This window comes from Drosophila takahashii, chromosome 2R, assembly GCF_030179915.1.
Source record: "Drosophila takahashii strain IR98-3 E-12201 chromosome 2R, DtakHiC1v2, whole genome shotgun sequence".
NCBI lineage: Eukaryota > Metazoa > Arthropoda > Insecta > Diptera > Drosophilidae > Drosophila > Drosophila takahashii.
This window is the reverse complement of record NC_091679.1, coordinates 38,934,347-38,956,121: the sequence shown is the minus strand read 5'-3', so window position 1 is coordinate 38,956,121 and position 21,775 is coordinate 38,934,347. Positions and strand designations below refer to the sequence as shown.

The window sequence follows — 21,775 nt, the reverse complement described above, 5'->3', positions numbered from 1 at the left end:
TGATAACATATTTCATTTATAAGTTGATAAGATATTGTTTTGTTTGCCTATGTACTTACAAACATAATAGAAAGCGAAACTGATAATGACCTAATTCTTGATTACGGAACTTTTAAGATTTCTTATCAGTACGTTTCTGTGATTAATATTATTCATTCATTAAAAATACAGCCTATAGTATTTTTAATGAATGAATGCAATGCGTAAATCGTTGAGCTTTTGATAAGAGTATGTCGTTATCAATTGGTTAATTGTTAGCCCCCTTTTTGGCCAGAAACAGATCGCGTGAGGCCTTGCGTAGAGTTTTTCCATTGGCATTGCTTGGCAGCTTATCTGTGAACTGGACGCCGGAGTAAAGTTGTTTCTCCTTTGCGGGCAGATGCTTGGCCACATGGTCCACAATCTCTTGGGCACTTATTTCGGTTCCTGGAACCCTGACCACCAAAGCACCGGCCTCATCGCCCACCCGCTCATCGTAGATCCCCACCACGCAAACGTCCTGCACTTGTGGAAGCTTGGCGATAACGCTTTCGATCTCAGTGGGCCAATAGCTGAGGTATTCATACCGCAGCATCTCCTTCTTCCTATCGACTATATAAAGAAAGTTGTGCTCATCGAAGTAGCCCAGATCGCCGGTGTGGTACCAGCCCTCAGAGTCCTGCAACTTGTGGGTCTCCTCCGGATTTCCATAGTAGCCATTCCAGTGGAGATTCGTGTGGACATAGAGTTCACCAACCTCATTGTAGGTCAGATTCTTGCCATCCTCATCGACAATACGCATTCGGACTCCAGGGACAGGTCTTCCCACAGATGAAAGATTGTGGATTCCAGCATTCGATGTTACGATTCCCATCTCGGTCATTCCGTAACCACAGCTCAGGACCGCACCCTTGCAAAGCTCCTGGGCCTTCTTCAGAGTGACCATGGAAACCCAGCCGCCGGTGTAATGGATGTTCATAATGGAGGCCAGGGCCTCGGGCGTGGCATCTGGACTACTGGTCAGTGCATTGAGATATCTGGGCGGTAGTACTGCAACATGGATATTGTACTTCTTTACAATCTGCACAAAATACTCCGGTGTAAACGGTTTGTTGGTAACAATTCGCGTGACACCCAAAATAGTATTAAAGAAGAAGGTCACCAGACCGGTCAACCAGTCCAGGCAACTGGGCGTAAAGATGACCATTTCATTGCTACCCACCCTGAAAAAAAAGTTAAAGACGGTCTAATTAAAATATAAGTTATCTTACTTACATGGTGTCATTTATAAGGCTGCCGTTTGAAATGCAGACTGCCTTGGGCAAGCCAGTTGTTCCCGATGAGCAGAGAATCGCCACAGTTTGAGCACTTCCTTCCTTGAGGGGTTGTGGTCTAAAGCAATCATGGTTAAGTTACTAAATTTAAAGACCAAGAAAATAACCTATACTAACTGATACATCCTCTCAGTGCCTGTGGGTTCAAGTAGGGTTTCAATACTGGGTGTTCCTTCAACGTGATCGGTAAGGGTGAAGATATCCGGAGACCAGCCAATAGTGGCGGCTTGGATCTTTTTAATATCAATTCCATCACAGAATATAAGTTTTGGCTTGGTTATTGAGAACACATGAGCAGTAGTAGCTGAATAAGGAAGCTCTATAATTGATTGAACGATTTTAAGACTACGAATGTTGATACAAACCTTCATCTAGCAAGGTACTTATAGAGTGGAAGGGTGTTCCATTCAGAAGACAGGCCACTCCCAATGGCATGGCATATGTGGAGTTTTGCATAGCAATGCCGATTACATCCTTGTGGCCCAGTTCACGTTTTTTGAAGAACTGAGCAATACGTATGGCCCATGTAAGCGCCTGCTCAAAGGTAACCTCCGAGCCGTCAATATCGTTGATCTGTTTTTTTAAAACAGTTTATTCGGAAATAAATTACCACTAATATATCCCCCAGTCAAAACTCACCTGGCACGAAACGAACGAAAGAACGAAACACATTCTTTGGCCAAGTTCTCATGGTGTTAAATATTATTTTGCCCACAGAAGTGTCCGGACTGTAGGTTGATGTCCTTTCGGCGCCACTCCAGATCCTGTCCTTCTCATTGTATGTTGCGGATTGTACTGCCATTTTCTATAATACTCCAGAAACTTGTTCACTTGATCACAAACTCTTAGCGAATGGACAGCTCTAAGCAAGAAACTTGTATTTATAGGAAGTTTACGGTAAACAAAGCTATTTTCTTGCGAAATGCTAACCTCTTATCAGAAGAAGTCGAAAGTTCGCCAAACAACTGAATATTCTGTCTTGACTATAAAGTACCCTAAGTAAGAACGAAACTAAACTCATTGTATTTTAATATTCTAGTTAGTTAAGTTAATAATAGAAAACTAAATACTTTTTTTAACTTAAGTAATTTTAAAAATTTTTAGCCTAAAATATAAATATTGAACCACAAATCATTTAAAATGTAAATTTGTTCTTTGAGAAAAACAAGTAGAATATATTATTGAAAACATTCGAGATTAAACTTTTTTCCTATTAAGAAATTTAAATAAAAAAATTGTATTTATTAATCTAGCTAAATATATCTTTTATCGGAAATACCTATAGTTTACAAGAATTATTCAAAAGCTCAAATCATGCTTGATCGGCAGTTATTTGAATCTAATCAAAAGCACATCATGCTTACTCAGCATTTTTCGTATCTAATCATGCCGAGCTCCAGACTAAATCGAAGCAATCAAAAATTGCGAAGACCTAAACAATGATCGTAATCTATGTTTGGAACAAAAATCAAAGTATGATCTGCTCGCTTAGTTTACTTACAGGAATTTTATAAGTCTGATAAGTACATTTCCAGATTTATAACTAGACCACTAAAAGCAACCACTTTAACTTATGATAAGATTAAGTGCCATTCCTATTCTATTTATTTTATCGATTTAGTCAACTGGACATTGAATATTGTTCTTTGGTCTCTATAAAATGTTGTATATTTTATCACTTACATCTTTAACCTTTAAACTTAAGGTCAAAGTCCATTTTTGTTTTTTTATTAAATGTTTAAAAACACTTTGAAAGTAACAATTTTTGTAAACACAAATATATATACTTTGACATTAGCGTCTTTGACCTTTCAACTTAAGATCAAAGTCCATATTCTTATCTTTATCAAATGTTAAAAAACACTTTTAAAGTAACAGTTTTGTTAAACCAAGTAAGTATTTTGTACCTTTTGTCAAAAACAACTATAAAAGGGTACATTTAGTTAAACATTAGCTATTCCACCAAGATAAACCAGATATACGCAAAACCTATAACAGTCTATAGAAAAGTAAAACAGGGTTTATAGTAGTAACGATTTTATTTTTAAGATACATATATAATCTCATTTCCCAGCCCCTTTCTTAGCAACGAATTCTTCTCGGGCCACCCGTCGCAACGTCTTTCCATTTGGATTGGCGGGCAGTTTATCCGTAAACTGAACACCGGCATGAAGCTGCTTTTGAATGGAGGGAAGTCTCTTGGCCACATAGTCTACAATCTCCTGAGCGGTAATTGGGGATCCCTCTCTCTTGACCACCAGTGCTCCAGCTGCATCTCCCTGCTGCTCATCGTAGATGCTTACGACACACACCTCCCCCACCTGTGGCATCTCCGCAATAACACCTTCGATCTCGGAGGGCCAGTAGTGGTTTCCCTGGTACTTGAGGATCTCCTTCTTGCGATCGACCACATAGAGCAGGTTCTGATCATCAAAATAGCCCAGATCGCCGCTGTGAACCCATCCTTCATGGTCCTGTGTTTTCCGAGTCTCCACTGGATTTCCATAGTAGCCTCTCCACTGAAGACCTGTGTAGATATAGATCTCGCCCTGCTCATTGGGACCCAGGTTCTTGCCATCGTCGTCCACAATGCGAATTCGTATTCCTGGCAGTGGTTTACCTGCAGTGTTGACGTTTCCGAGTCCCAAATTATAGGATATCCCGCCCACCTCGGTCATTCCGTAACCTGAGTTCAACATTGCATTTGGACAGAGCTCTTGCATTTTTTTCAGAGTGGTCATGGATGAAAATCCGCCGCCGTAGGCTACGCTCCGAATGGAAGCCAAGGCCTCTTTTGTAGCTCCTGAAAAGGCAATCAGGGCAGACATATGGCGAGGAGGCAGAATTACGGAGTTGATCCTATATTTCTGAACGAGCTTGACGAAGTAGTCCGGGGAAAAGGGCTTGTTGGTTATAATCCGGGTGACGCCAACGACTGTGCTTAAGATGAAAGCAGTCAAACCACTGTACCAATCCAGACCACTGGCGGAATATGCGACCATTTCGCTGTTCATCATACTGCGAAAGAAATAAGCAATTAGGAATCTTTTAAGTATAATATTTCACAAAAGCTTACGATGTATCCAAAAAGAGCGATCGATTTGATATGCAGACTGCCTTGGGCAATCCAGTTGTACCAGAAGAGCACAAAATGGCCACAGTCTGTTCGCCTCCTTCCTTTAAAGGTTCTGGTCTGCAATAAGATTTAGTTATTTCCCTATGTTTAGAGATAATAATTTTGATAACTCACTGATAAAACATTTCGGTTTGAGTGGGTTCTAATAGGGTTTCGATATGTGGCACTCCTTCAATGGGATCAGTGAGTGTAAAGATCTCTGGCTGCCAACCTTTCGTTGCGGAAAGAATCTTCTGGTACTCCTGACCATCGCAGAAAATCACAGTTGGTTTGGTTATGGAGAAAATGTGTGTCAAGGCAGCTGAGATCAGAAATATTATTAAGATTGTGTACAAGCTAATAACCTTTGATTACCAACTTTCGTCCGATACCGGATTCACCGCGTGGAAGGGTGTTCCATTCAGCAGACACGCTGTCGCCACAGGTGTTACATATGTGGAGTTCCTGGCCGTAATGCCAATTACGTCCGGATGCTGCAGTCCCTTCTTCTTCAAGATCTGTGCAATCCGAATAGCCCAAGTAATGGCCTGCTGAAAGGTCATTTCCACGCCATCCTCATCGCTAATCTATTTTGTGGTGTTATCTCTGAGAATGTCTAGTTTGATTTTTACCTATTGGACTCACCTGACAGACGTTCCTTGGCCAGTTCCTCATGACGTTCAATATTACCTTCCCGAGAGAGGTCTCATCGGTAAATGTAGCAACCCGTTTGGCTCCACTCCAGATTCGTTCCCTCGCATCGTAAGTGGTTGGTATTCTCTCCATTCTTCAGGTAACTCGACTTCCTTCTTCGCGTTCACAATCAAAACTAACTGTCTTTTCCGATTGAGATTGTATTTATAGTGGGCTAGAGCTTTAAGAAACTGCACGCTATAGATGACCCGCATCTACTGACCACCTGATTAACTTTAGGACTTATCTAATCGGAAACAATTTCAACAATGTGCACAGGGGCGGACTATTGAACTATCAATGAGTGATGAAATAGTGCTTATCAATAACAGATTCGCCATGCCAAAAATAGCAAAATTTATAAAAACTAGTATATCAGCTGTGTTAATATTAACAAATAAATTAGTAATTCTTATTCAGCACTTCTTAGCATATCAATCTTATTAAAATAGCGTTAAATAAAAGTATACCTTATCACAAAAGCTTAATTGCTTGGAGGTCTTTAAACGATTGCCTATCTAAGAATAGTAGTATACCCCTACGATAAGAAAGCCATTTATTAACTGAACGTAGAAAAATGACACGAGTATTCTGTCGATATCTTAATCATATTTAAACCCAATCTAATCTTTTTAAACAAAGTCTCGTGACTACACTATCAGACGGTCAAAATAATTGGAGTAAATTATCTAGGGTTGTCATGAGCATGAATAGAAAGTAAATTATTTTGTGTTAAATTTTTACAATGTTTTATTTAAATAATTTATAATATTATTACAGTAGCTTTATTATCAGAATCAACAGAACAAAGTCCCGACTAGACAGAATTAATTCATTTTTACGATGTTATAAAAATCTTATTTCTTAGCTCCTGTTTTAGCAACGAATACCTCACGCGCCACCCGTCGCAAAGTCTTTCCATTTGGATTGGCGGGCAGTTTATCGGTAAACTGAACACCGGCATGGAGTTGCTTTTGAATCGAGGGAAGTCTCTTGGACACATAATCTATAATCTCCTGAGCGGTGACTGAGGATCCCTCTCTCTTGACCACCAGTGCTCCTGCTGCATCTCCCTGTAGCTCATCATAGATGCCTATGACACACACTTCCTCCACCTGGGGCATCTCCAAGATAACGCCCTCGATCTCAGAGGGCCAGTAATGGTTTCCCTGGTACTTGAAGATCTCCTTCTTGCGATCGACCACGTAGAGCTGGTTCTGATCATCAAAATAGCCCAGATCACCGGTATGAACCCATCCTTCGTGGTCCTGTGTTTTTAGAGACTCCACTGGATTTCCATAGTATCCTTTCCAGGGAAGACCTGTGTGGGCGTAGATCTCGCCCTTCTCATTGGGACCCAGGCTCTTCCCTTCATCGTCCACGATGCGAACCTTAACACCTGGCAGTGGTTTGCCTGCAGTGTTGACGTTTCCGAGTCCAAAGTTCATGGCTACTCCACCCACCTCAGTCATGCCGTAACCCGAGGTCAGTATCGCATTCGGACAAAGTTCCTGCATTTTCTTCAGTGTGGTCATGGACGTAAATCCTCCTCCGTAGGTTACAATTCGAATGGATGCCAAGGCCTCCTTCGTGGCTCCGGGAAATGCGATCAGGGCAGACATATGGCGAGGAGGCAGAATCACAGAGTTGATCTTATACTTCTCAACAAGCTTTACAAAGTAGTCTGGTGCAAAGGGTTTTTTGGTTATAATCCTAGTGCAACCAACTACAGTGCTTAAGAGGAAAGCAGTCAAACCACTGTACCAATCCAGACCACTGGCAGAAAATTGGACCCAATCGCTGTTTATCATTCTGAAAGAGAAGTTTGACATTAGCCCTTGCTTAATAAATTGGTATAAAAACTCACGGGAAGTCCATAAAAAGTGTTTTATTGGATATGCAGACAGCCTTGGGCAATCCAGTAGTTCCAGAAGAGCACAGGATGGCCACAGTCTGTTCGCCACCTTCCTTTAAAGGCTCTGGTCTACAATGATTATTATTTTTAATTATTTTTCAATTACTGGACCTATTCATTTAGAGTACTCACTGGTAAAACATTTCTGTCTTCGTAGGTTCTAAAAAGCTTTCGATATGGGGCACTCCTTCAATTGGATCAATGACTGTAACGATCTCTGGCTGCCATCCTTTAGTTGCGGAAAGGACCTTCTGGTACTCCTGCCCTTCGCAGAATATCACAGTTGGTTTGGTTATGGAGAAAATGTGTGTCAAGGTAGCTGAAATCACAAATATTATTAAGATTGTATACAAGCTAATAACCTTTGATCACAAACCTTCGTCCGATACCGGATTCACCGCGTGGAAAGGTGTTCCATTCAACAGACAAGCCAGTGCCACAGGGGTTACATATGTGGAGTTCCTGGCCGAAATACCAATTACATCCGGATGTTTCAGTCCTTTTTTCTTCAGGATCTGGGCAATACGAATAGCCCAAGTTATGCCCTGATCAAAGGTCATTTCCACGCCATCCACATCGTTAATCTGTTTGGGGGCGTTATCGTTGAGAATGACTATTGTTATTTCACAGAATGGACTCACCTGACAAATGTTCTTTGGCCAGTTCCTCATGCCATTGAAAATTACCTTCCCGAGAGACGTCTCATCGGTGTATGTTGAAACTCGTTTGGGACCACTCCAGATCCGATCCTTTGCGTCATAACTGGTTGGCATTCCCTCCATTCTTTAGGTTGCGCAGAGTCTTCCTTTCCTATCAAAGTCAAAAGCACTTCTGATGATTTCAGCTAGGAGAGTTCGTATTTATAGTGGACTAGAGATAAAAAAAACTGCTTGTAATAGATGACCTGCATCTAGGAGAAGCTTTGTTACTGAAATTATCTAATCGAAAGTAATTAACTATCGAGCTGATGGTGAGTAATAAAAAGGTGTTTGTTTCACCACAAAATCATCCAAGTCATTCGATCTCCGTTAGAAGTGATAAACTTGCAAATCAAATTCAGGGGCTTAAGAACCGAAGGACTGGCCAAGAATCGTACGATAAGAAAACCTTGTATTAAATGCTACTGACGTCAAATGACTTTCGAATTGTGTATAATTTCATAAAAGTTTTATATATAATTCGGAATCAATGAAGTCACCATAGTCCAAACCTTTTTGAGCCCCTTACTAAGGTGTGTTTCAAAATTATACGACACCAACACACTTATTTTTTGAAAATTTGTAGCGTTGTTGTTGTTTATAGAAAGCGAAACATTTAAATGCAGATCGAAAGAAGAATGTATGATGTGTACGAAAAAAAATACCACGCGTCCTTGATCCTCTTTTTAAGGACTTACCGCTAATTTTTCGAAATATAGTCTTTTTTGGCTATGTGCGATCGTTTCATAATTATACGACACCATCGATTTTTTCCGGTTCCAATGATCAATCTTGACCGAAATTTTTTTGCTGGTTAAATATAAACTAAAAGGTTCCATTTTGAGAGTAATCCAGCCCAAAGGTCATTTCAATCTTCAACCCATACATAAATATTGAATATGTCTCTCTACACCTTAAAAAAGTACTTTTTCGAAGTCATATCCCACAATTCGTCTTAACTTTTGTCTGGTCAATATTCTTAGCACCTTTTAATCAAATAAGAATCCTGTTTAGTTCATTACGTGCACGAAACAGACCTCCAAAATAATTTTTTAAAGAACTGCCCGTTTGGAACAAAACCTGTTTTATTCCAAAAATATTTGATTTTGGGCGATACTTTCTGTCAAAATGCAAAAATTTGTTCTTCAAAACCTTAATAAACTTTCCACATTTCACGATTGAAACATTTGAAATGCGAACCCCAGTCCGCGCCACTTTAAAGTTTGTTCCAAATTTTTTCATATGAATTTGAGTGTTTTCTGCATGAGATTTCATTAAGGGGGCGCAGACTGTGGTTCGCATTTCAAATGTTCCAATCGTGAAATGTGGAAAGTTTATTAAGGTTTTGAAGAACAAATTTTTGCATTTTGACAGAAAGTATCGCCCAAAAACCAAATATTTTTGGAATAAAACAGGTTTTGTTCCAAACGGGCAGTTCTTTAAAAAATTATTTTGGAGGTCTGTTTCGTGCACGTAATGAACTAAACAGGATTCTTATTTGATTAAAAGGTGCTAAGAATATTGACCAGACAAAAGTTAAGACGAATTGTGGGATATGACTTCGAAAAAGTACTTTTTTAAGGTGTAGAGAGACATATTCAATATTTATGTATGGGTTGAAGATTGAAATGACCTTTGGGCTGGATTACTCTCAAAATGGAACCTTTTAATTTATATTTAACCAGCAAAAAAAATTCGGTCAAGATTGATCATTGGAACCGGAAAAAATCGATGGTGTCGTATAATTATGAAACGATCGCACATAGCCAAAAAAGACTATATTTCGAAAAATTAGCGGTAAGTCCTTAAAAAGAGGATCAAGGACGCGTGGTATTTTTTTTCGTACACATCATACATTCTTCTTTCGATCTGCATTTAAATGTTTCGCTTTCTATAAACAACAACAACGCTACAAATTTTCAAAAAATAAGTGTGTTGGTGTCGTATAATTTTGAAACACACCTTACTTTACTCCAGACCAGACAAAAACTCAGAAGGGCTTATTAGGGATTATTGCAGGTACAATACAATTTATTGGACTCCAAAGGTCACCCCGCTGTCGAGGGCCCTCCTCCACCAGGGCACTTGAGAAGTAATTCTGAAGTATCTCCCCCTGCACTTGTGATTAAAACTATACTCAATTGATATTGATCGTTCGGATCTCACTTTCCCGTTCCGCTCTGGGCGACGAACACGTCGCGTGCCGTCTTTCGCATTGTCTTGCCATTGACATTGGCGGGCAGTTTGTCGGTGAACTGGACACCGGCTCTCAGCTGCTTCTGCGTGGCGGGCAGTCGCTTGGCCACATGGTCCACGATCTCCTTGCCGGAAATATTGGCTCCCTTGCTCTTGACCACCAGTGCTCCGGCTGCATCTCCCTCCCGCTCATCGTAGATCCCCACCACACAGACATCCTGCACCTGCGGCAGCTCCGCGATAACGCTCTCGATCTCGGTGGGCCAGTAGTGCAGACCCTGGTACTTCAAGATCTCCTTCTTGCGATCCACTATATACAGGAAGTTCTGCTCATCGAAGTACCCGAGATCCCCAGTGTGGAACCATCCCTCGAAGTCCTGCATGCGCCTTGTCTCTACAGGATTTCCGTAGTACCCATTCCACGCCTGACCCGTGTGCACATAGATCTCGCCCACCTGGTTGTAGCCCATGCTCTTGCCGTCCTCGTCCACGATTCGAATCTTAATGCCCGGCACAGGCCTGCCCGCCGAGGAGACGTTGCTAATGCCAATATTGATCGTGATGGCTCCCACCTCGGTCATTCCGTAACCCGAGTTGAACATGGCTGTCTTGCAGAGTTCCTGGGATCGCTGCAGGGTGGCCAACGAAATCGAACCTCCGCCGTAGTTCAGGTGGGTAATGGGAGCCAGGGCCTCCGGTTTGGCATCCGGACAGGTGATCAGAGCGGACAAATGGCGAGGTGGGAGAACGGCATAGTTGATCTTGTACTTCTTCACCAGACCCACGAAGTACTCGGGGCTAAAGGCTTTGTTGCTGATAATGCGAGTGCAACCGAACACAGTGCTGAAGACAAAGGCCCACAGACCCGTAATCCAGTCGAGGCAGCTTCCTACGTAGATAACCGACTGACTGGTAACCAACCTGAAAGGAATTATACCTTATTATCTATACTTAGAGTGCTGGAAAGATTAACTTACATGCTGTCCTGAATCAGGATGCTATTGGAAATGCACACAGCCTTGGGCAGACCAGTAGTTCCAGAGGAGCACAAAATGGCCACGGTTTGATCACCACCCTCCTTCAAGACTTCCGGTCTATAAGAAACTCGGTTAGCCATTAAATTTATAAGACTCTAGCAACCATACTTACTGATAAAACTTTTCAGTGCTGGTAGGATCCAGCAGGGTCTCAATTCCCTGGACTCCTTCAACATGTTCCGTTAGGGTAAGGATCTCCGGGTGCCAACCCACAGTAGCCTTGTGAACCTTATCGTACTCATGTCCATCGCAGAATATCAGCGTTGGCTTGGTGATCGAGAATACGTGGGTCAAGGTTCCTACAAAGAATGTATTTAATATATGGTAATCAACCTATAAAAGACTCTACCCACCATCATCTAGCACAGGATTCACCGAATGGAAGGGAGTGCCATTCATTAGGCAAGCCACTCCCAAGGGCATCACATAGGTAGAGTTTTTGGCCGCAATGCCAATAACATCCTTGTGGTTCAGACCCCGCTTCTTCAGGTACTGGGCTATCCGAATCGCCCAGGTGAGACCCTCCTCGAAGGTGACAGTTACTCCATCCACATCACATATCTGTTGGATGGTTTTTTAGTTGAAATTTCTGCTTTATAACCAGTCTTCTCACCTGACACACGTTCTTCGGCCAGTTCTTCATGTTGTTGAAAATGATCTTGCCCACGGAGGTGTCATAGTTGTACATGGAGTTCCGCTTGGCTCCGCTCCAGACATTATCCTTTTCGTTGTAGGTGGTGGGTATCATGGCCATTTTGTAGGTTTCTCAAGAAATTAGTGCTCGCCGTTAGAAAGTTGACTGTGGTTAACGCGGCTAAGTGCAGTTCTATTTATAAGGAGCCCGAGCTCTGGGAATCCATTCTCGATAGACACCTTAAGTGGATCCACTGCAAGTGGCCAACACCTGTACCATCTTATCTGTGCCTGCTGCAGATAGTGCAACCATAGATTTCAGCCCGGGCCATGACTATTTTATACCCTGCTCCAAAGTCTTAAGCTTCCCAGTGTCTTTAATCTAAGTACATACATTAATCCGCCTCATTGTTTTGAAAGTCTGCGAAAAAGTCCAGTAGGCTGACTGAAATTCCCGCTAATACTACCAACTAAGTCCACTCAACTGTCTTTACAGGGAATTTAGGTCTGATTAAATGTGGAGTAAATGTGCAAGTGGAATTCAGAAAGGTACCTATCTAATCTTCCTCATTCAATGCTAAATCGAAGCAAACGAAAATCCCAAGTCCCCACTGACAAACAGCCCCTAAGTACCGTTATAAATAGGGGAAAACTGGCCAAGTAAAACACCTGACTGCATCTGAATCAAATCACGCAAACTTTACAATTGTCCAGGAAGTGGCACAATAACGTGATCATTACCCATTTTTATTAGTCATGAGATTTAAGCGCTATCTTAACAAGTTTTATGGGCTTTTTAATCCTTTGGTTACCTTGCATTCCTGATTAGACGTTTACGTAGGTTAAGTCTTGTTATTGTCAAGTAGCGATTGTTATTTAATCGAAAGGAACCTGAAAAGTTTATATATTGATTGATTTTGTTAATTAGCTTTTGGATGTAATTTTAAATCAGAGGAAAACTATACTAAACCTATATTTTAATGTTAAATAGCCTTGTTGTCTTTATAATTTGTAAAAACATCCTCATTGATTATAATTTTAAACATTTAATTGTTTTTATTTTAAGAATCAACAAGTGTCCTATTTTCAAAATATTTTAAATTTAAAACGGCGGTTAACTGAAAACAGTATGGCATCTCTCCAATCGGTCCGGCAGCTCTACGAACAGCTGTCAAATCAGCTGCTTTTTGCCTGCAGCCCTGGTCTTGAAAAATTCACGGCCAACAGCCAAAATTCGCGGTCAGAAACGCGGAAGTCTCTAGTTTTATGTAATGTTTAGGTGACGAGGACTAATCTCCGATCTGCGCGCTAATTGTCCCCCTCTGCGATGTTTCACTACCACCTCGGGGTCGTGGTCCGCTGCGCGCGCCAGAAGCCCCTGCTGCTGTGGGCGCCCGTCTGCCACATGAGCGGTCTCAGTCCGCTGAAGGAGTACCAGCAGCGCGTCAGTGCCGGCCAACTGATGACCGACGAGCGGCAGTTCCAGACGATGAAGGAGCTGGATGCGCTGTACCACAAGATTCAAGGCTATAGACCCAGCTACAAGGCGGGAGGCGCCGGCGGCGGTGGTGGCGGCTTCTTCAGCTCCCTCTTCGGCCGGAAATCCGGCGACGACGACGATCGGGATGATCCCAATGCGGGCAGCCACGCCCCCCAGGGGCTGTATCTCTATGGCAGTGTGGGCGTGGGCAAGACCACGCTGATGGACCTCTTCTTCGACTGCTGCACCGAGGTTAGCCTTTCACTAGCACTTTCCATTTCCAATTTAACCATCTTATAACCTTTTAGATCGATCGCAAACAGCGCGTCCACTTCACATCCTTCATGAACAGCGTGCACACCCGCATCCACGAGGCCAAGCAGAAGCAGGGACCTGTTGATCGGGCCTTCAACTCGGAGAAGCCCGCTCCATTTGATCCCACGAAACCGGTAGCCGATTTGATAGCCAGCGAGTCCTGGCTGATTTGCTTCGACGAGTTCCAGGTGACGGACATAGCCGATGCCATGGTGCTGAAGCGACTGTTCACCCACCTCTTCCACCATGGCATTGTGGTGGTGGCCACCAGCAATCGGCATCCCGAGGATCTGTACAAGAACGGCCTGCAGCGCACGAACTTCGTGCCCTTCATTGGCCTCCTGCAGAAGCGCTGCAAGGTGTCGCAGCTGGATTCGATCGACTACCGGCGGATAGCGCAGTCCGGCGACACAAATTACTTTGTGAAGGGCCAAACAGATGCGGAGGGCAGCATGAATCGCATGTTCAAGATCCTGTGCGCCGAGGAGAACGATATTATCCGGCCGCGCACGCTGACGCACTTCGGAAGGGACCTGACATTCAAGCGCACTTGTGGCCAGGTGCTGGACAGCACCTTCTCGGAACTCTGTGATCGCGTAAGCTTATAACATCTTTTATATAGGATCAATATTTAAAATATATTTGTTTAGCCCCTGGCTGGCAGCGATTTCCTGCAGATCTCGCAGTTCTTTCACACCGTCCTCATCAGAGATGTGCCCCAAATGACGCTGGATATCAAGGCGCAGATGCGACGCTTTATAACGCTTATAGATACCCTGTACAATAATAGAGTGCGTCTGGTTTTATCCGCCGACGTGCCGCTGGAAAGTTTATTCAGTTTTTCCGGGGGTTCCAATAGTCTTTCGGATTCTGAACGGACTTTAATGGATGATCTGAAAATAGTGAGTGGTCTTATATTGAACTATCTAATTTGAATACCATAAATAACCCGTTTCGCTTAACAGAACGAATCCAAAGCCAGTTTTTTCACCGGTGAGGAGGAGCTGTTCGCCTTCGATCGCACATTATCGCGGCTCTACGAAATGCAGAAGCGGGAATACTGGGAGCAATGGGCCAAACATCGCTAAAAACCCCATATCACAAAGCAGTAGTTCAATTAGCCCAATTAAATTATTTCGATTTCTACCTCGGTGCCGTGGAATTTTTCAACCAAAATTTCTTGTACTTATCAAATCCCCCAACTAATATGCAATATTTACATTAGATGCCTTGCGCAAGTATTAAAGCAATAAACGAAGTAGACAAAGTTACCCAAGAGTTTCTCTATTTATGATCTATATTTATAAATTTCAAAATAATTCTCGTCACCGGTGATCTTGTAACGGTTTCGAACTCTAAAATTATCAGTTAATCGCCACAGTCTGGCAACGCCGCCATCAGCTGTTCAATAATCAAATTGATAAGATTTCTCCCATGTTTTTCGGTTGAGGTTCAGGCGAAGATTAGAGGTCAGGAGCAAGTGATCGATTGTATCTTCAAGTGGAAGTTAATCTGCCTAATTTACGAGTTTCAACATGGATGTGAAGGAACTGGAAGTAAACAAAACCCTGCCCTATGGTGAGATATCATATAAGTTACCAATAAAGATCATAAATATATATATATTTTATGGGAATTTCAAGACCCCTCCCTGCTGACGGTAAACATATCGCTGCGCCAGATCGAGGAGATCGCCATGACGATCTCCCAGCGCTGCCATGTGACGGGAGCCAACGAGATCGCCTGGGCACTGAGGGCTCTTATGTTGACCGATCTCACCACCTTGGCCGGCGATGATACGGCGGCCAATGTCCGGCGGCTGTGCCTCCGCGCCTGCTACCCATTCGAACCGCAGTTCTTCGACAAGTTCTTCGATCGCGCCCTCATCCCCGAGATGCACACGGCCGCCGTTTGCGTTTACCCAGCCAGGGTAAAGGATGCCTACACGGCGCTGCAGCAGTACGACAAACTGGACAAGGTGGCCATTGCGGCGGTGGCCACTGGCTTCCCCACCGGCCAGTACGGCCTGCAGACGCGCCTGCAGGAGATTAGCCACGCCATTCTGGCCGGTGCCACCGAGATCGACATAGTGATCAATCGCCAGTTGGCGCTGGTGGGCGACTGGGAGGCCCTGTACAACGAGGTGGTACTCATGCGCAGCGCCTGTGGACAGAGGGCTCACCTGAAGACCATTCTTGCTATTGGAGAGCTGGGCACCATGGAGAATGTATGAGTATCTTTACTTAATATTTTTAAATAGTTATTAAACCCATGATTCTTTTGCAGGTCTACAAAGCAGCCATGGTTTGCATGCTGGCTGGAGCGGATTTCATCAAGACCTCCACTGGCAAGGAGACCGTGAATGCCACTCTACCCGTTGGCCTAGTCATGATCTTTGCCATCCAGGAGTTCAAGCGGCGCACCTGCCAGATTGTGGGCCTTAAGCCAGCCGGCGGAGTGAAGACTGTGCGAGATGCCATCGCCTGGATGACGCTGGTCAACGAAACACTGGGCATCCGCTGGCTGCGTCCCGAGAGATTCCGTTTCGGAGCCTCCGGACTGCTGGACGACATTGAGCGAGTGGTTCGGGAGGGTGTTAAAAAACTGGAGGAGGAGGAGGCCCTCAAGAATCAGCCTGTCTCAAAGGAAGCTGCTGCCGCCGAGACCTTCTGCAAGGAGCTGCGCAAGAAGAAGGAGGCTCAGTAGAAGGAGCTTCATTCTAGCCTTTATGCATTTATTGTAGCATTTTTATACAACTGACTAAAACCTATCCAAAAAAAGAGAACCCATCTATGTGCTACGCTCTTCCTGAACGGGAGACTTGAAGTTGAAGGCCAACTGCGCCGGAGCGGCCATCAGATCCTCCTCCGCCTGCTCCTCGCCGTGCTGGAGGAGCTCCTTGTGCGGCTGATTGTCGGGCATCTTCACCTGCATGTCCACCGCAAAGAAGGAGTCATCGAAGTTGATCCTATTGCGCTCATCCTGCTCGAGGTACATGGCCTTGGGGGCAGTTGCTCCGCCCATGGCCTTCTCATACGTGTTCAGCCACTTGAGATTGAGGTTGATGTGCTTGTTGGCCGCATTGAACTTCTTTGGCTTCTTCTTTGGCTTGTCCGCGTAGTAGTTGTGCTCCGTCTTCTGCGGCGGCGGAGCAATCTTCTCCAGCATCCGGCTCTTGGCGTCCAGCTTGGGCTCCACGTAGTCGAAGAGCGGCAGATAGAAGTTGTACGGCTGCTCCGTGGGCGGCAGCATTCGCTGCTGGGGCTGCACTTGCTCCTGCACCTGGCTACTGGCCTCCGCCGCCATGGCATCTTCCTCGAGGGCAGGGCCAAAGATTTCCCCTGCACGCCGCAGCAGGTTCTCCAAACGCTCCAGGGTTATGATGTGCGGATGGATGAGCTGGACGTCGTCGTGCAGCTGTGCCCGCCGAGCTGCCGGAGGCTTGGCATCCACACTGCAGCAGAAGGCGCACACAAGCAGCTGCAAGGAGGGGAGAACTTAGTTCTGATCACTGATGAGTTATACCCACAAACTCACAACCAGTAAAGCATTCATGTCCAATATAAATCGAATCACTTTCAGTGCTCCAGTTTAACCACCTTCACTTTCAGAGATCTCACACGAAGTGAGACCTCCTTGGACCTGGCCAATTCATTTATACTGGCGCTTGGCGCTCGAAACGGAAGCTCGGAAGTCTGCGCCTTGAATGGCCAACAACAAACCTGGTTGGCTGGTAGAAAACAAGTTTCCCACACGAGAAATAAATATGTAACGAGCCAAACTAGACTGCACATGCAGGCATAAGCATAATAATGTTAATGTAACAACGATGCTGTTGCGATGCTGGGGAGTTGAACAAACTGGAACCGCCATAGACGAACCGTTTGTCACTCATAATGAGTCCAAGCGATTGCTGCCAAATTGTCCAATTTGAGGCAGTGGCCAGTGGGAAAAGTCGGGCGCTAGCAAGTGCATTGACCCACACAATTATTTCCGCAGCAATGGGGACGAATGTGTGAACCCGTTTCGATTGTTTCGACTCCATTGCCCGTAAAAGTGCAAGTTCAAAGCGGCAGGAAAAGTGTAACGGCCACAACTTGTTCGTTGACTCGATAGTCTCGTTGTATTCAACATATATGAGGGATTTATTCAACATCACGATTGCCGCAGCTCGGGCAGTCCCTTAATGATAACATCCAGAGCCTTCAGGTCCTTGTTGACCGTTTCGCTCAGCACCTCCATGGCGCGTTGCTGCATTGTCAAGAAGGTCTTCATCTCGTCCTCGGCCTCCTTGTCGATAGCATACTCGGCTCCTCCGTTGCCGGCGAACTGATTGCGCTGCATGCGCATCTGGGAGAGCAGCTCGCTGAGGCGACCCTTGAACTGCGTGGGAGCGGAGACGACGGCCTGCATATTCTGGAGCTTAGTGCGCATGGCCTCTTCCTCGGGCGTCAAAGAGGTGCCCACCTTACGCGTGCACTCTTGCTTTACAATGATCTGTAAGTGATTAATGATTATCTACATGTAAAAGATGATTTTCTAGGGCAACCTATTTTCCTACCCTGAGTATGCGATGTCCGAGCTCGGCTAACTTTCGTTTATGCTCCAGAATCTTGGCTGTGGCCGTGGCATGACGCTGTCTTAGTTCCGTGAGTTCACTCTCCACCTTCTTCATATACAAGGCATGCGTGTCCGTTTCCTGTTCCTGGCACTTGACGCGCCACTTCAGATCGCTGAAACCCACCATGGGCACGGGTATGAATTTGCTGGCATCCGGATTATCCGAATTGGCCTGGCGCCACATGCGTGGATCCACGCCTCGCGGGGGATTCTCCAGGTACTCCTTCAGCTGATCCTCGTCGGGAAGAACGAGGGCCAAGGCCTCGCCAATGCCCAGATTATTCAGTTGCGGCTTTAGCGATGCCTGATTCAGGTAGTTCGAGAGTTCGGTGGCCAGAATACGCTTGCTTTCGTTGGGCGCATGCTGCAGTTTCTCCTCCACGTAGATCACCATCTGGCACTTTTTGTTCTCCAGCTCTTTGATCGAGTCAATGTGAACCAGCATGTTGGGCTTGCTGCCGAACAGGCTGTGCAGGGTTTGAACCACTTGCTGCTGGTGGGGCCTTAAGTAAAGGTGATAAATTTAAAGCTTGTTGTTTAAAAGTAGCTAAGCTAAATCTTACTTAACGGCAGAAAGTTCTCTGCAGAAATTCAGAGCCACCAATCCCAGTTTGTTATCTTTCCCAGGCATTCGACTATAACCGATGGCCTTGAAGCGGCACATCAGGTTCTCCGGCGTAATGTCCACCGGCGCCGCACTCTGCGAGTAGAACATCTTGCCAGTGCCCCAGGTGGCCTGCAAGTAGTTCCACTTTGCCACTATTTTATCCCGGTCATCGCCAAAAATGGAAACATTCAGAATCGATTGGGCAAACGCCTCGTCGGCTGAAATAGGAGCTGGCTGCTGTTGCGGCTGTCCAAGCATGAAGTTGGTGCCCCCAAAGCCACCGAATCCCGGCGTGACTGTTGAATTCGCTGGCTTTCCAAAGGCTGAAAACACGAACCAGGTTAGGAATACAAAGCAAAATTAAATTAAGCTAACTAAACTCACTGGAACCGAAGGCTCCGCCTCCAAAGCCAGTTGACTGGTTGGTTCCAAAGCCGCCGAAAGCAGGTGCCGATGTGGTAGTCGTTCCAAAGCCTGCAAATCCACTTGATGGCGCTGCACTCGCCGCTGCAGGCTGGCCGAATCCACTGAAAGCCGGTGGAGCTGCACTGGTCGCCGGGGCGCCGAACAAACTGGCCTGACTCGTCGCGGGAGCTGCTCCAAATCCACCAAAGCCACCGCCGCCGAGACCCGTGCCCGCTGCTGTGGTGGCAGTCTGTCCAAAGGCCGGAGCACTGCCAAAGGCGGAGCCCCCGAAGCCGGGAGTTGAGGTGGCGGCTCCGAAAGCCGGCGCAGCCTGGGCACCAAAAGCAGGAGCGGTGGCGGCGGCGGGTGCTCCAAAGGCGGAACCAGCTCCAAAGGCAGATGCAGCCGGTTGTGCGGTGCCAAAGGCCGATGTCGGTGCGGTCTGGGTTCCAAAAGCCGGTGCTGGCTGGCTGGCGGCCGCCTGAGCTCCAAACGGCGATCCAAAGAGGCCACCAGTTGCTGCGTGGAGAGATAAGCGGGCAGAGAATTAGGTCAATGCTTAGGAAACTATTAGCTTTTGCCTTGGGATACTGATAAGTGATTTGGGGTGCCGAAATTCTAAGCTGCTCATCAGTTAGTTTCGAGCACTGAACGCCCACTGGTCGTCGGAAAATGGCTGTGATCTTCATTTTGCTGATCCTCCTGCTGGGTTTCGTGGGATATATAGGATATATAGTCCACAAGAAGGGGTGAGCATCATAGCCAAGTGAAAATCTATAGCTAAAACCCATGTTCTGTGGACTCTTCCAGCATCGATCCCAATGACATCCGCATCCACAGCCTGCAGGACGCCAAGAAGCTGCTCCAACCACCGCCAAGTGGAATCGGACCCCACAAATACCTGGAGAAGAGGGCATGAGGTCTGGTTTTGGGGCAACTTACTCTTTTGCGGCGTGCTCGTTGCTCCCAACGACGTGTTGGCTCCGAAGAAGGACATGGTGCGGAAATCTCAAGAATGATGCGTTGCCGGAGAATTTGGAATGCCTTTCCTAAAGGCTGCGTTGCTAATCCTCTGTTTTAGTTCAATAAAAATAGTCTTAATCCTAATAAACGTAAGAATTTGGCGCTTCTGAATAGGGATGGGAAAAAAGGCAATATATCGATATGTTGCTAAATTTCTAAAAATGTATATCGATATGTTTTGTTTTCAATGTATTTAAACTTTTGATTTAAAAACAAGAGAGAACGCTATAGTCGTGTTCGTGTCCCGACTATCTAATACCCATCACTTGGCTAAAGGGAGTGCGAGGGAGATGGTTATATAACATTTTTTTGATTGCGCATAACTTTTCAATGAATGGTCCGATTTGAAAAATGTCTTCTACATTTCGATAGGTATAAGTATACACAACAAAATTGCATTTACACTTCTCGGAAATCTTTAAAGATGTGGGCGCAGGACCCATTTTAAAATCGTTAGAGGGGGCGAGGCACTCGGCTGAAATAAACTTGCGCTGCGTAGGAAGCCCAAGAATATGTGCGGGAAATCTCAACCTTCTATCTTTTGTAGTTTCCGAGATCTCAGCGTTCATACAGACAGACGGACAGACGGACATGGCTAGATCGACTCGGCTAGTGATCATGATCAAGAATATATATAGTTTATAGGGTCGGAAACGCTTCCTTCTCCCTGTTACATACTTTTGCACGAATCTAATATACCCTTTTACTCTACGAGTTACGGGTATGAAAAGTAAATGCTAATTTGACCAATTTACGTTACTCTTATCATAAAAGTTGTATGTGTAGAATTTTTTCAAGTTTTTGCTTTGGCCGCCGGGGGCAGCCTAAGGAGTTGAGTTCCTACTCACCAGATTATGACCTTGTTCGAGCCCCGGTAGAACTAATAGCATGATACAAAGACAGACCTTATGTTGAGCTGAGCAGAAAAAAATGAGGAACGTACGAGTCCCTAGCTACCCTTAATCAAAATACAAAACAGCGGTAGAAAGATATCGAACACAAAATAGGATTAAGCGTAAAGTTAAAACTATACAAAAAGACACTTAAATAAAAAACCAGATACGAAAAATAAAAAAACACTTCTAAGAATTCTAATTATAGTTGCTAAGCCTACTTTACTAGTGACAAATATTTTCCTAACTGTTAGCCATATTTGACACAATTGTCAAATGCCACACCTGCCAAGACTGGTCAATACCCTAAATATTTCAGATACATATATTTTTGTGGTGATATTTTGTATATTCTTTTTAATCAGGGTATTCCCTACACACAAAAAAAAACTTGGTAAAATCAACTGTAATAATTGTCAATTCTACTAAGTAAATAGTAATTTCACAACAACAAAATACACACAATTAGCAAAGACACAAACCCAAAGCAAAAACAAAATACACGGAACTATTTTAATAGTTACGTAACTATCTTTGTTGGTCAATTTTACCAAGCAAATTTTTTTGTGTGTAAACTGTTGAATTGCTGAATTATTGAAAATTCAACAGAACATTTCAGCAATTAATGGTAAAATGGTTCCTGTTGAATTTTTAAACAGCTGTTATTTGTTGAAAAGTTTTACGGAACTTCAAACATGTAAAGTTTGATTTATTTTTTTTTTAATGGTGGCCTGTGGATCGTCCACAGGTCGCTGTGTAGGTCCGATTTTTATGAAACTCTAGTTGGGGCACTCTTTCAAAGACAAAAATCAATTTTTGTCATATATTTTTC

General features: G+C 44.5%; 9 protein-coding genes across 9 annotated transcripts; 3 read left to right on the top strand and 6 right to left on the bottom strand.

Annotated features, from left to right (window-relative positions):
• Positions 1–247: 247 nt before the first annotated feature.
• On the bottom strand, positions 248–2,115 carry LOC108061130 (uncharacterized). The gene is made up of 5 exons (XM_044393091.1): positions 1,969–2,115; positions 1,679–1,886; positions 1,431–1,617; positions 1,255–1,371; positions 248–1,202 (listed from the first exon to the last, which is right to left on the bottom strand). The coding sequence occupies exons 1-5, from the start codon at positions 2,113–2,115 to the stop codon at positions 248–250; spliced, it is 1,614 nt and encodes a 537-aa protein (XP_044249026.1).
• A 1,261-nt stretch (positions 2,116–3,376) lies between these two features.
• Positions 3,377–5,230, bottom strand: LOC108061131 (luciferin 4-monooxygenase-like). Its single transcript, XM_017147187.2, has 5 exons — positions 5,074–5,230; positions 4,808–5,015; positions 4,564–4,750; positions 4,390–4,506; positions 3,377–4,331 (listed from the first exon to the last, which is right to left on the bottom strand). The coding sequence occupies exons 1-5, from the start codon at positions 5,212–5,214 to the stop codon at positions 3,377–3,379; spliced, it is 1,608 nt and encodes a 535-aa protein (XP_017002676.2). The 5' UTR covers positions 5,215–5,230.
• A 628-nt stretch (positions 5,231–5,858) lies between these two features.
• On the bottom strand, positions 5,859–7,818 carry LOC108061148 (luciferin 4-monooxygenase-like). Its single transcript, XM_017147207.3, has 5 exons — positions 7,678–7,818; positions 7,413–7,620; positions 7,169–7,355; positions 6,989–7,105; positions 5,859–6,933 (listed from the first exon to the last, which is right to left on the bottom strand). The coding sequence occupies exons 1-5, from the start codon at positions 7,816–7,818 to the stop codon at positions 5,979–5,981; spliced, it is 1,608 nt and encodes a 535-aa protein (XP_017002696.2). The 3' UTR covers positions 5,859–5,978.
• A 1,916-nt stretch (positions 7,819–9,734) lies between these two features.
• Positions 9,735–11,778, bottom strand: LOC108061138 (luciferin 4-monooxygenase). The gene is made up of 5 exons (XM_017147195.3): positions 11,581–11,778; positions 11,321–11,528; positions 11,080–11,266; positions 10,908–11,024; positions 9,735–10,851 (listed from the first exon to the last, which is right to left on the bottom strand). The coding sequence occupies exons 1-5, from the start codon at positions 11,719–11,721 to the stop codon at positions 9,897–9,899; spliced, it is 1,608 nt and encodes a 535-aa protein (XP_017002684.2). The 5' UTR covers positions 11,722–11,778; the 3' UTR covers positions 9,735–9,896.
• A 976-nt stretch (positions 11,779–12,754) lies between these two features.
• On the top strand, positions 12,755–14,666 carry LOC108061186 (putative ATPase N2B). The gene is made up of 4 exons (XM_017147267.3): positions 12,755–13,332; positions 13,389–13,991; positions 14,046–14,297; positions 14,361–14,666. The coding sequence occupies exons 1-4, from the start codon at positions 12,928–12,930 to the stop codon at positions 14,481–14,483; spliced, it is 1,383 nt and encodes a 460-aa protein (XP_017002756.2). The 5' UTR covers positions 12,755–12,927; the 3' UTR covers positions 14,484–14,666.
• A 43-nt stretch (positions 14,667–14,709) lies between these two features.
• On the top strand, positions 14,710–16,180 carry Dera (deoxyribose-phosphate aldolase). Its single transcript, XM_017147269.3, has 3 exons — positions 14,710–14,973; positions 15,039–15,622; positions 15,682–16,180. Exons 1-3 carry the CDS (start codon positions 14,931–14,933, stop codon positions 16,099–16,101), a joined length of 1,047 nt encoding a protein of 348 aa, XP_017002758.2. The 5' UTR covers positions 14,710–14,930; the 3' UTR covers positions 16,102–16,180.
• A 5-nt stretch (positions 16,181–16,185) lies between these two features.
• Positions 16,186–17,358, bottom strand: LOC108061188 (uncharacterized). The gene is made up of 2 exons (XM_017147270.3): positions 16,933–17,358; positions 16,186–16,875 (listed from the first exon to the last, which is right to left on the bottom strand). Exons 1-2 carry the CDS (start codon positions 16,948–16,950, stop codon positions 16,186–16,188), a joined length of 708 nt encoding a protein of 235 aa, XP_017002759.2. The 5' UTR covers positions 16,951–17,358.
• A 153-nt stretch (positions 17,359–17,511) lies between these two features.
• On the bottom strand, positions 17,512–21,129 carry Nup54 (nuclear pore complex protein Nup54). The gene is made up of 6 exons (XM_017147277.3): positions 20,899–21,129; positions 19,970–20,156; positions 19,007–19,546; positions 18,579–18,945; positions 17,957–18,518; positions 17,512–17,892 (listed from the first exon to the last, which is right to left on the bottom strand). Exons 2-6 carry the CDS (start codon positions 20,022–20,024, stop codon positions 17,551–17,553), a joined length of 1,866 nt encoding a protein of 621 aa, XP_017002766.2. The 5' UTR covers positions 20,025–20,156; positions 20,899–21,129; the 3' UTR covers positions 17,512–17,550.
• LOC108061194 (uncharacterized) lies at positions 19,643–20,161 on the top strand. Its single transcript, XM_017147278.3, has 2 exons — positions 19,643–19,776; positions 19,838–20,161. Exons 1-2 carry the CDS (start codon positions 19,700–19,702, stop codon positions 19,944–19,946), a joined length of 186 nt encoding a protein of 61 aa, XP_017002767.2. The 5' UTR covers positions 19,643–19,699; the 3' UTR covers positions 19,947–20,161.
• Positions 21,130–21,775: the final 646 nt, after the last annotated feature.

Excerpts from the sequence above, each read along its gene's own strand:
- LOC108061194 (XM_017147278.3), top strand. The coding sequence starts at position 19,700 with ATGGCTGTGATCTTCATTTTGCTGATCCTCCTGCTGGGTTTCGTGGGA. Across the intron at positions 19,777-19,837 it reads TATATAGTCCACAAGAAGGG|CATCGATCCCAATGACATCC; the intron begins GTGAGCATCATA and ends GGACTCTTCCAG.
- LOC108061138 (XM_017147195.3), bottom strand. The coding sequence starts at position 11,721 with ATGGCCATGATACCCACCACCTACAACGAAAAGGATAATGTCTGGAGC. Across the intron at positions 11,529-11,580 it reads GGCCGAAGAACGTGTGTCAG|ATATGTGATGTGGATGGAGT; the intron begins GTGAGAAGACTG and ends ACCATCCAACAG. Across the intron at positions 10,852-10,907 it reads ATCCTGATTCAGGACAGCAT|GTTGGTTACCAGTCAGTCGG; the intron begins GTAAGTTAATCT and ends AATTCCTTTCAG.
- LOC108061186 (XM_017147267.3), top strand. The coding sequence starts at position 12,928 with ATGTTTCACTACCACCTCGGGGTCGTGGTCCGCTGCGCGCGCCAGAAG. Across the intron at positions 13,333-13,388 it reads TCTTCGACTGCTGCACCGAG|ATCGATCGCAAACAGCGCGT; the intron begins GTTAGCCTTTCA and ends ATAACCTTTTAG. Across the intron at positions 14,298-14,360 it reads TAATGGATGATCTGAAAATA|AACGAATCCAAAGCCAGTTT; the intron begins GTGAGTGGTCTT and ends TTCGCTTAACAG.
- LOC108061130 (XM_044393091.1), bottom strand. The coding sequence starts at position 2,115 with ATGGCAGTACAATCCGCAACATACAATGAGAAGGACAGGATCTGGAGT. Across the intron at positions 1,887-1,968 it reads AGAATGTGTTTCGTTCTTTC|ATCAACGATATTGACGGCTC; the intron begins GTTCGTTTCGTG and ends TTAAAAAAACAG. Across the intron at positions 1,203-1,254 it reads AGCCTTATAAATGACACCAT|GGTGGGTAGCAATGAAATGG; the intron begins GTAAGTAAGATA and ends CTTTTTTTTCAG.
- Nup54 (XM_017147277.3), bottom strand. The coding sequence starts at position 20,024 with ATGTCCTTCTTCGGAGCCAACACGTCGTTGGGAGCAACGAGCACGCCG. Across the intron at positions 18,946-19,006 it reads AGGCGGAGCCTTCGGTTCCA|CCTTTGGAAAGCCAGCGAAT; the intron begins GTGAGTTTAGTT and ends TCGTGTTTTCAG. Across the intron at positions 18,519-18,578 it reads AGAGAACTTTCTGCCGTTAA|GCCCCACCAGCAGCAAGTGG; the intron begins GTAAGATTTAGC and ends CCTTTACTTAAG.
- LOC108061131 (XM_017147187.2), bottom strand. The coding sequence starts at position 5,214 with ATGGAGAGAATACCAACCACTTACGATGCGAGGGAACGAATCTGGAGT. Across the intron at positions 5,016-5,073 it reads GGCCAAGGAACGTCTGTCAG|ATTAGCGATGAGGATGGCGT; the intron begins GTGAGTCCAATA and ends ACCACAAAATAG. Across the intron at positions 4,507-4,563 it reads CAAACCGAAATGTTTTATCA|ACCAGAACCTTTAAAGGAAG; the intron begins GTGAGTTATCAA and ends ATCTTATTGCAG.
- Dera (XM_017147269.3), top strand. The coding sequence starts at position 14,931 with ATGGATGTGAAGGAACTGGAAGTAAACAAAACCCTGCCCTATG. Across the intron at positions 14,974-15,038 it reads AAACAAAACCCTGCCCTATG|ACCCCTCCCTGCTGACGGTA; the intron begins GTGAGATATCAT and ends GGGAATTTCAAG. Across the intron at positions 15,623-15,681 it reads AGCTGGGCACCATGGAGAAT|GTCTACAAAGCAGCCATGGT; the intron begins GTATGAGTATCT and ends ATTCTTTTGCAG.
- LOC108061148 (XM_017147207.3), bottom strand. The coding sequence starts at position 7,818 with ATGGAGGGAATGCCAACCAGTTATGACGCAAAGGATCGGATCTGGAGT. Across the intron at positions 7,621-7,677 it reads GGCCAAAGAACATTTGTCAG|ATTAACGATGTGGATGGCGT; the intron begins GTGAGTCCATTC and ends GCCCCCAAACAG. Across the intron at positions 7,356-7,412 it reads GAATCCGGTATCGGACGAAG|CTACCTTGACACACATTTTC; the intron begins GTTTGTGATCAA and ends TTGTGATTTCAG.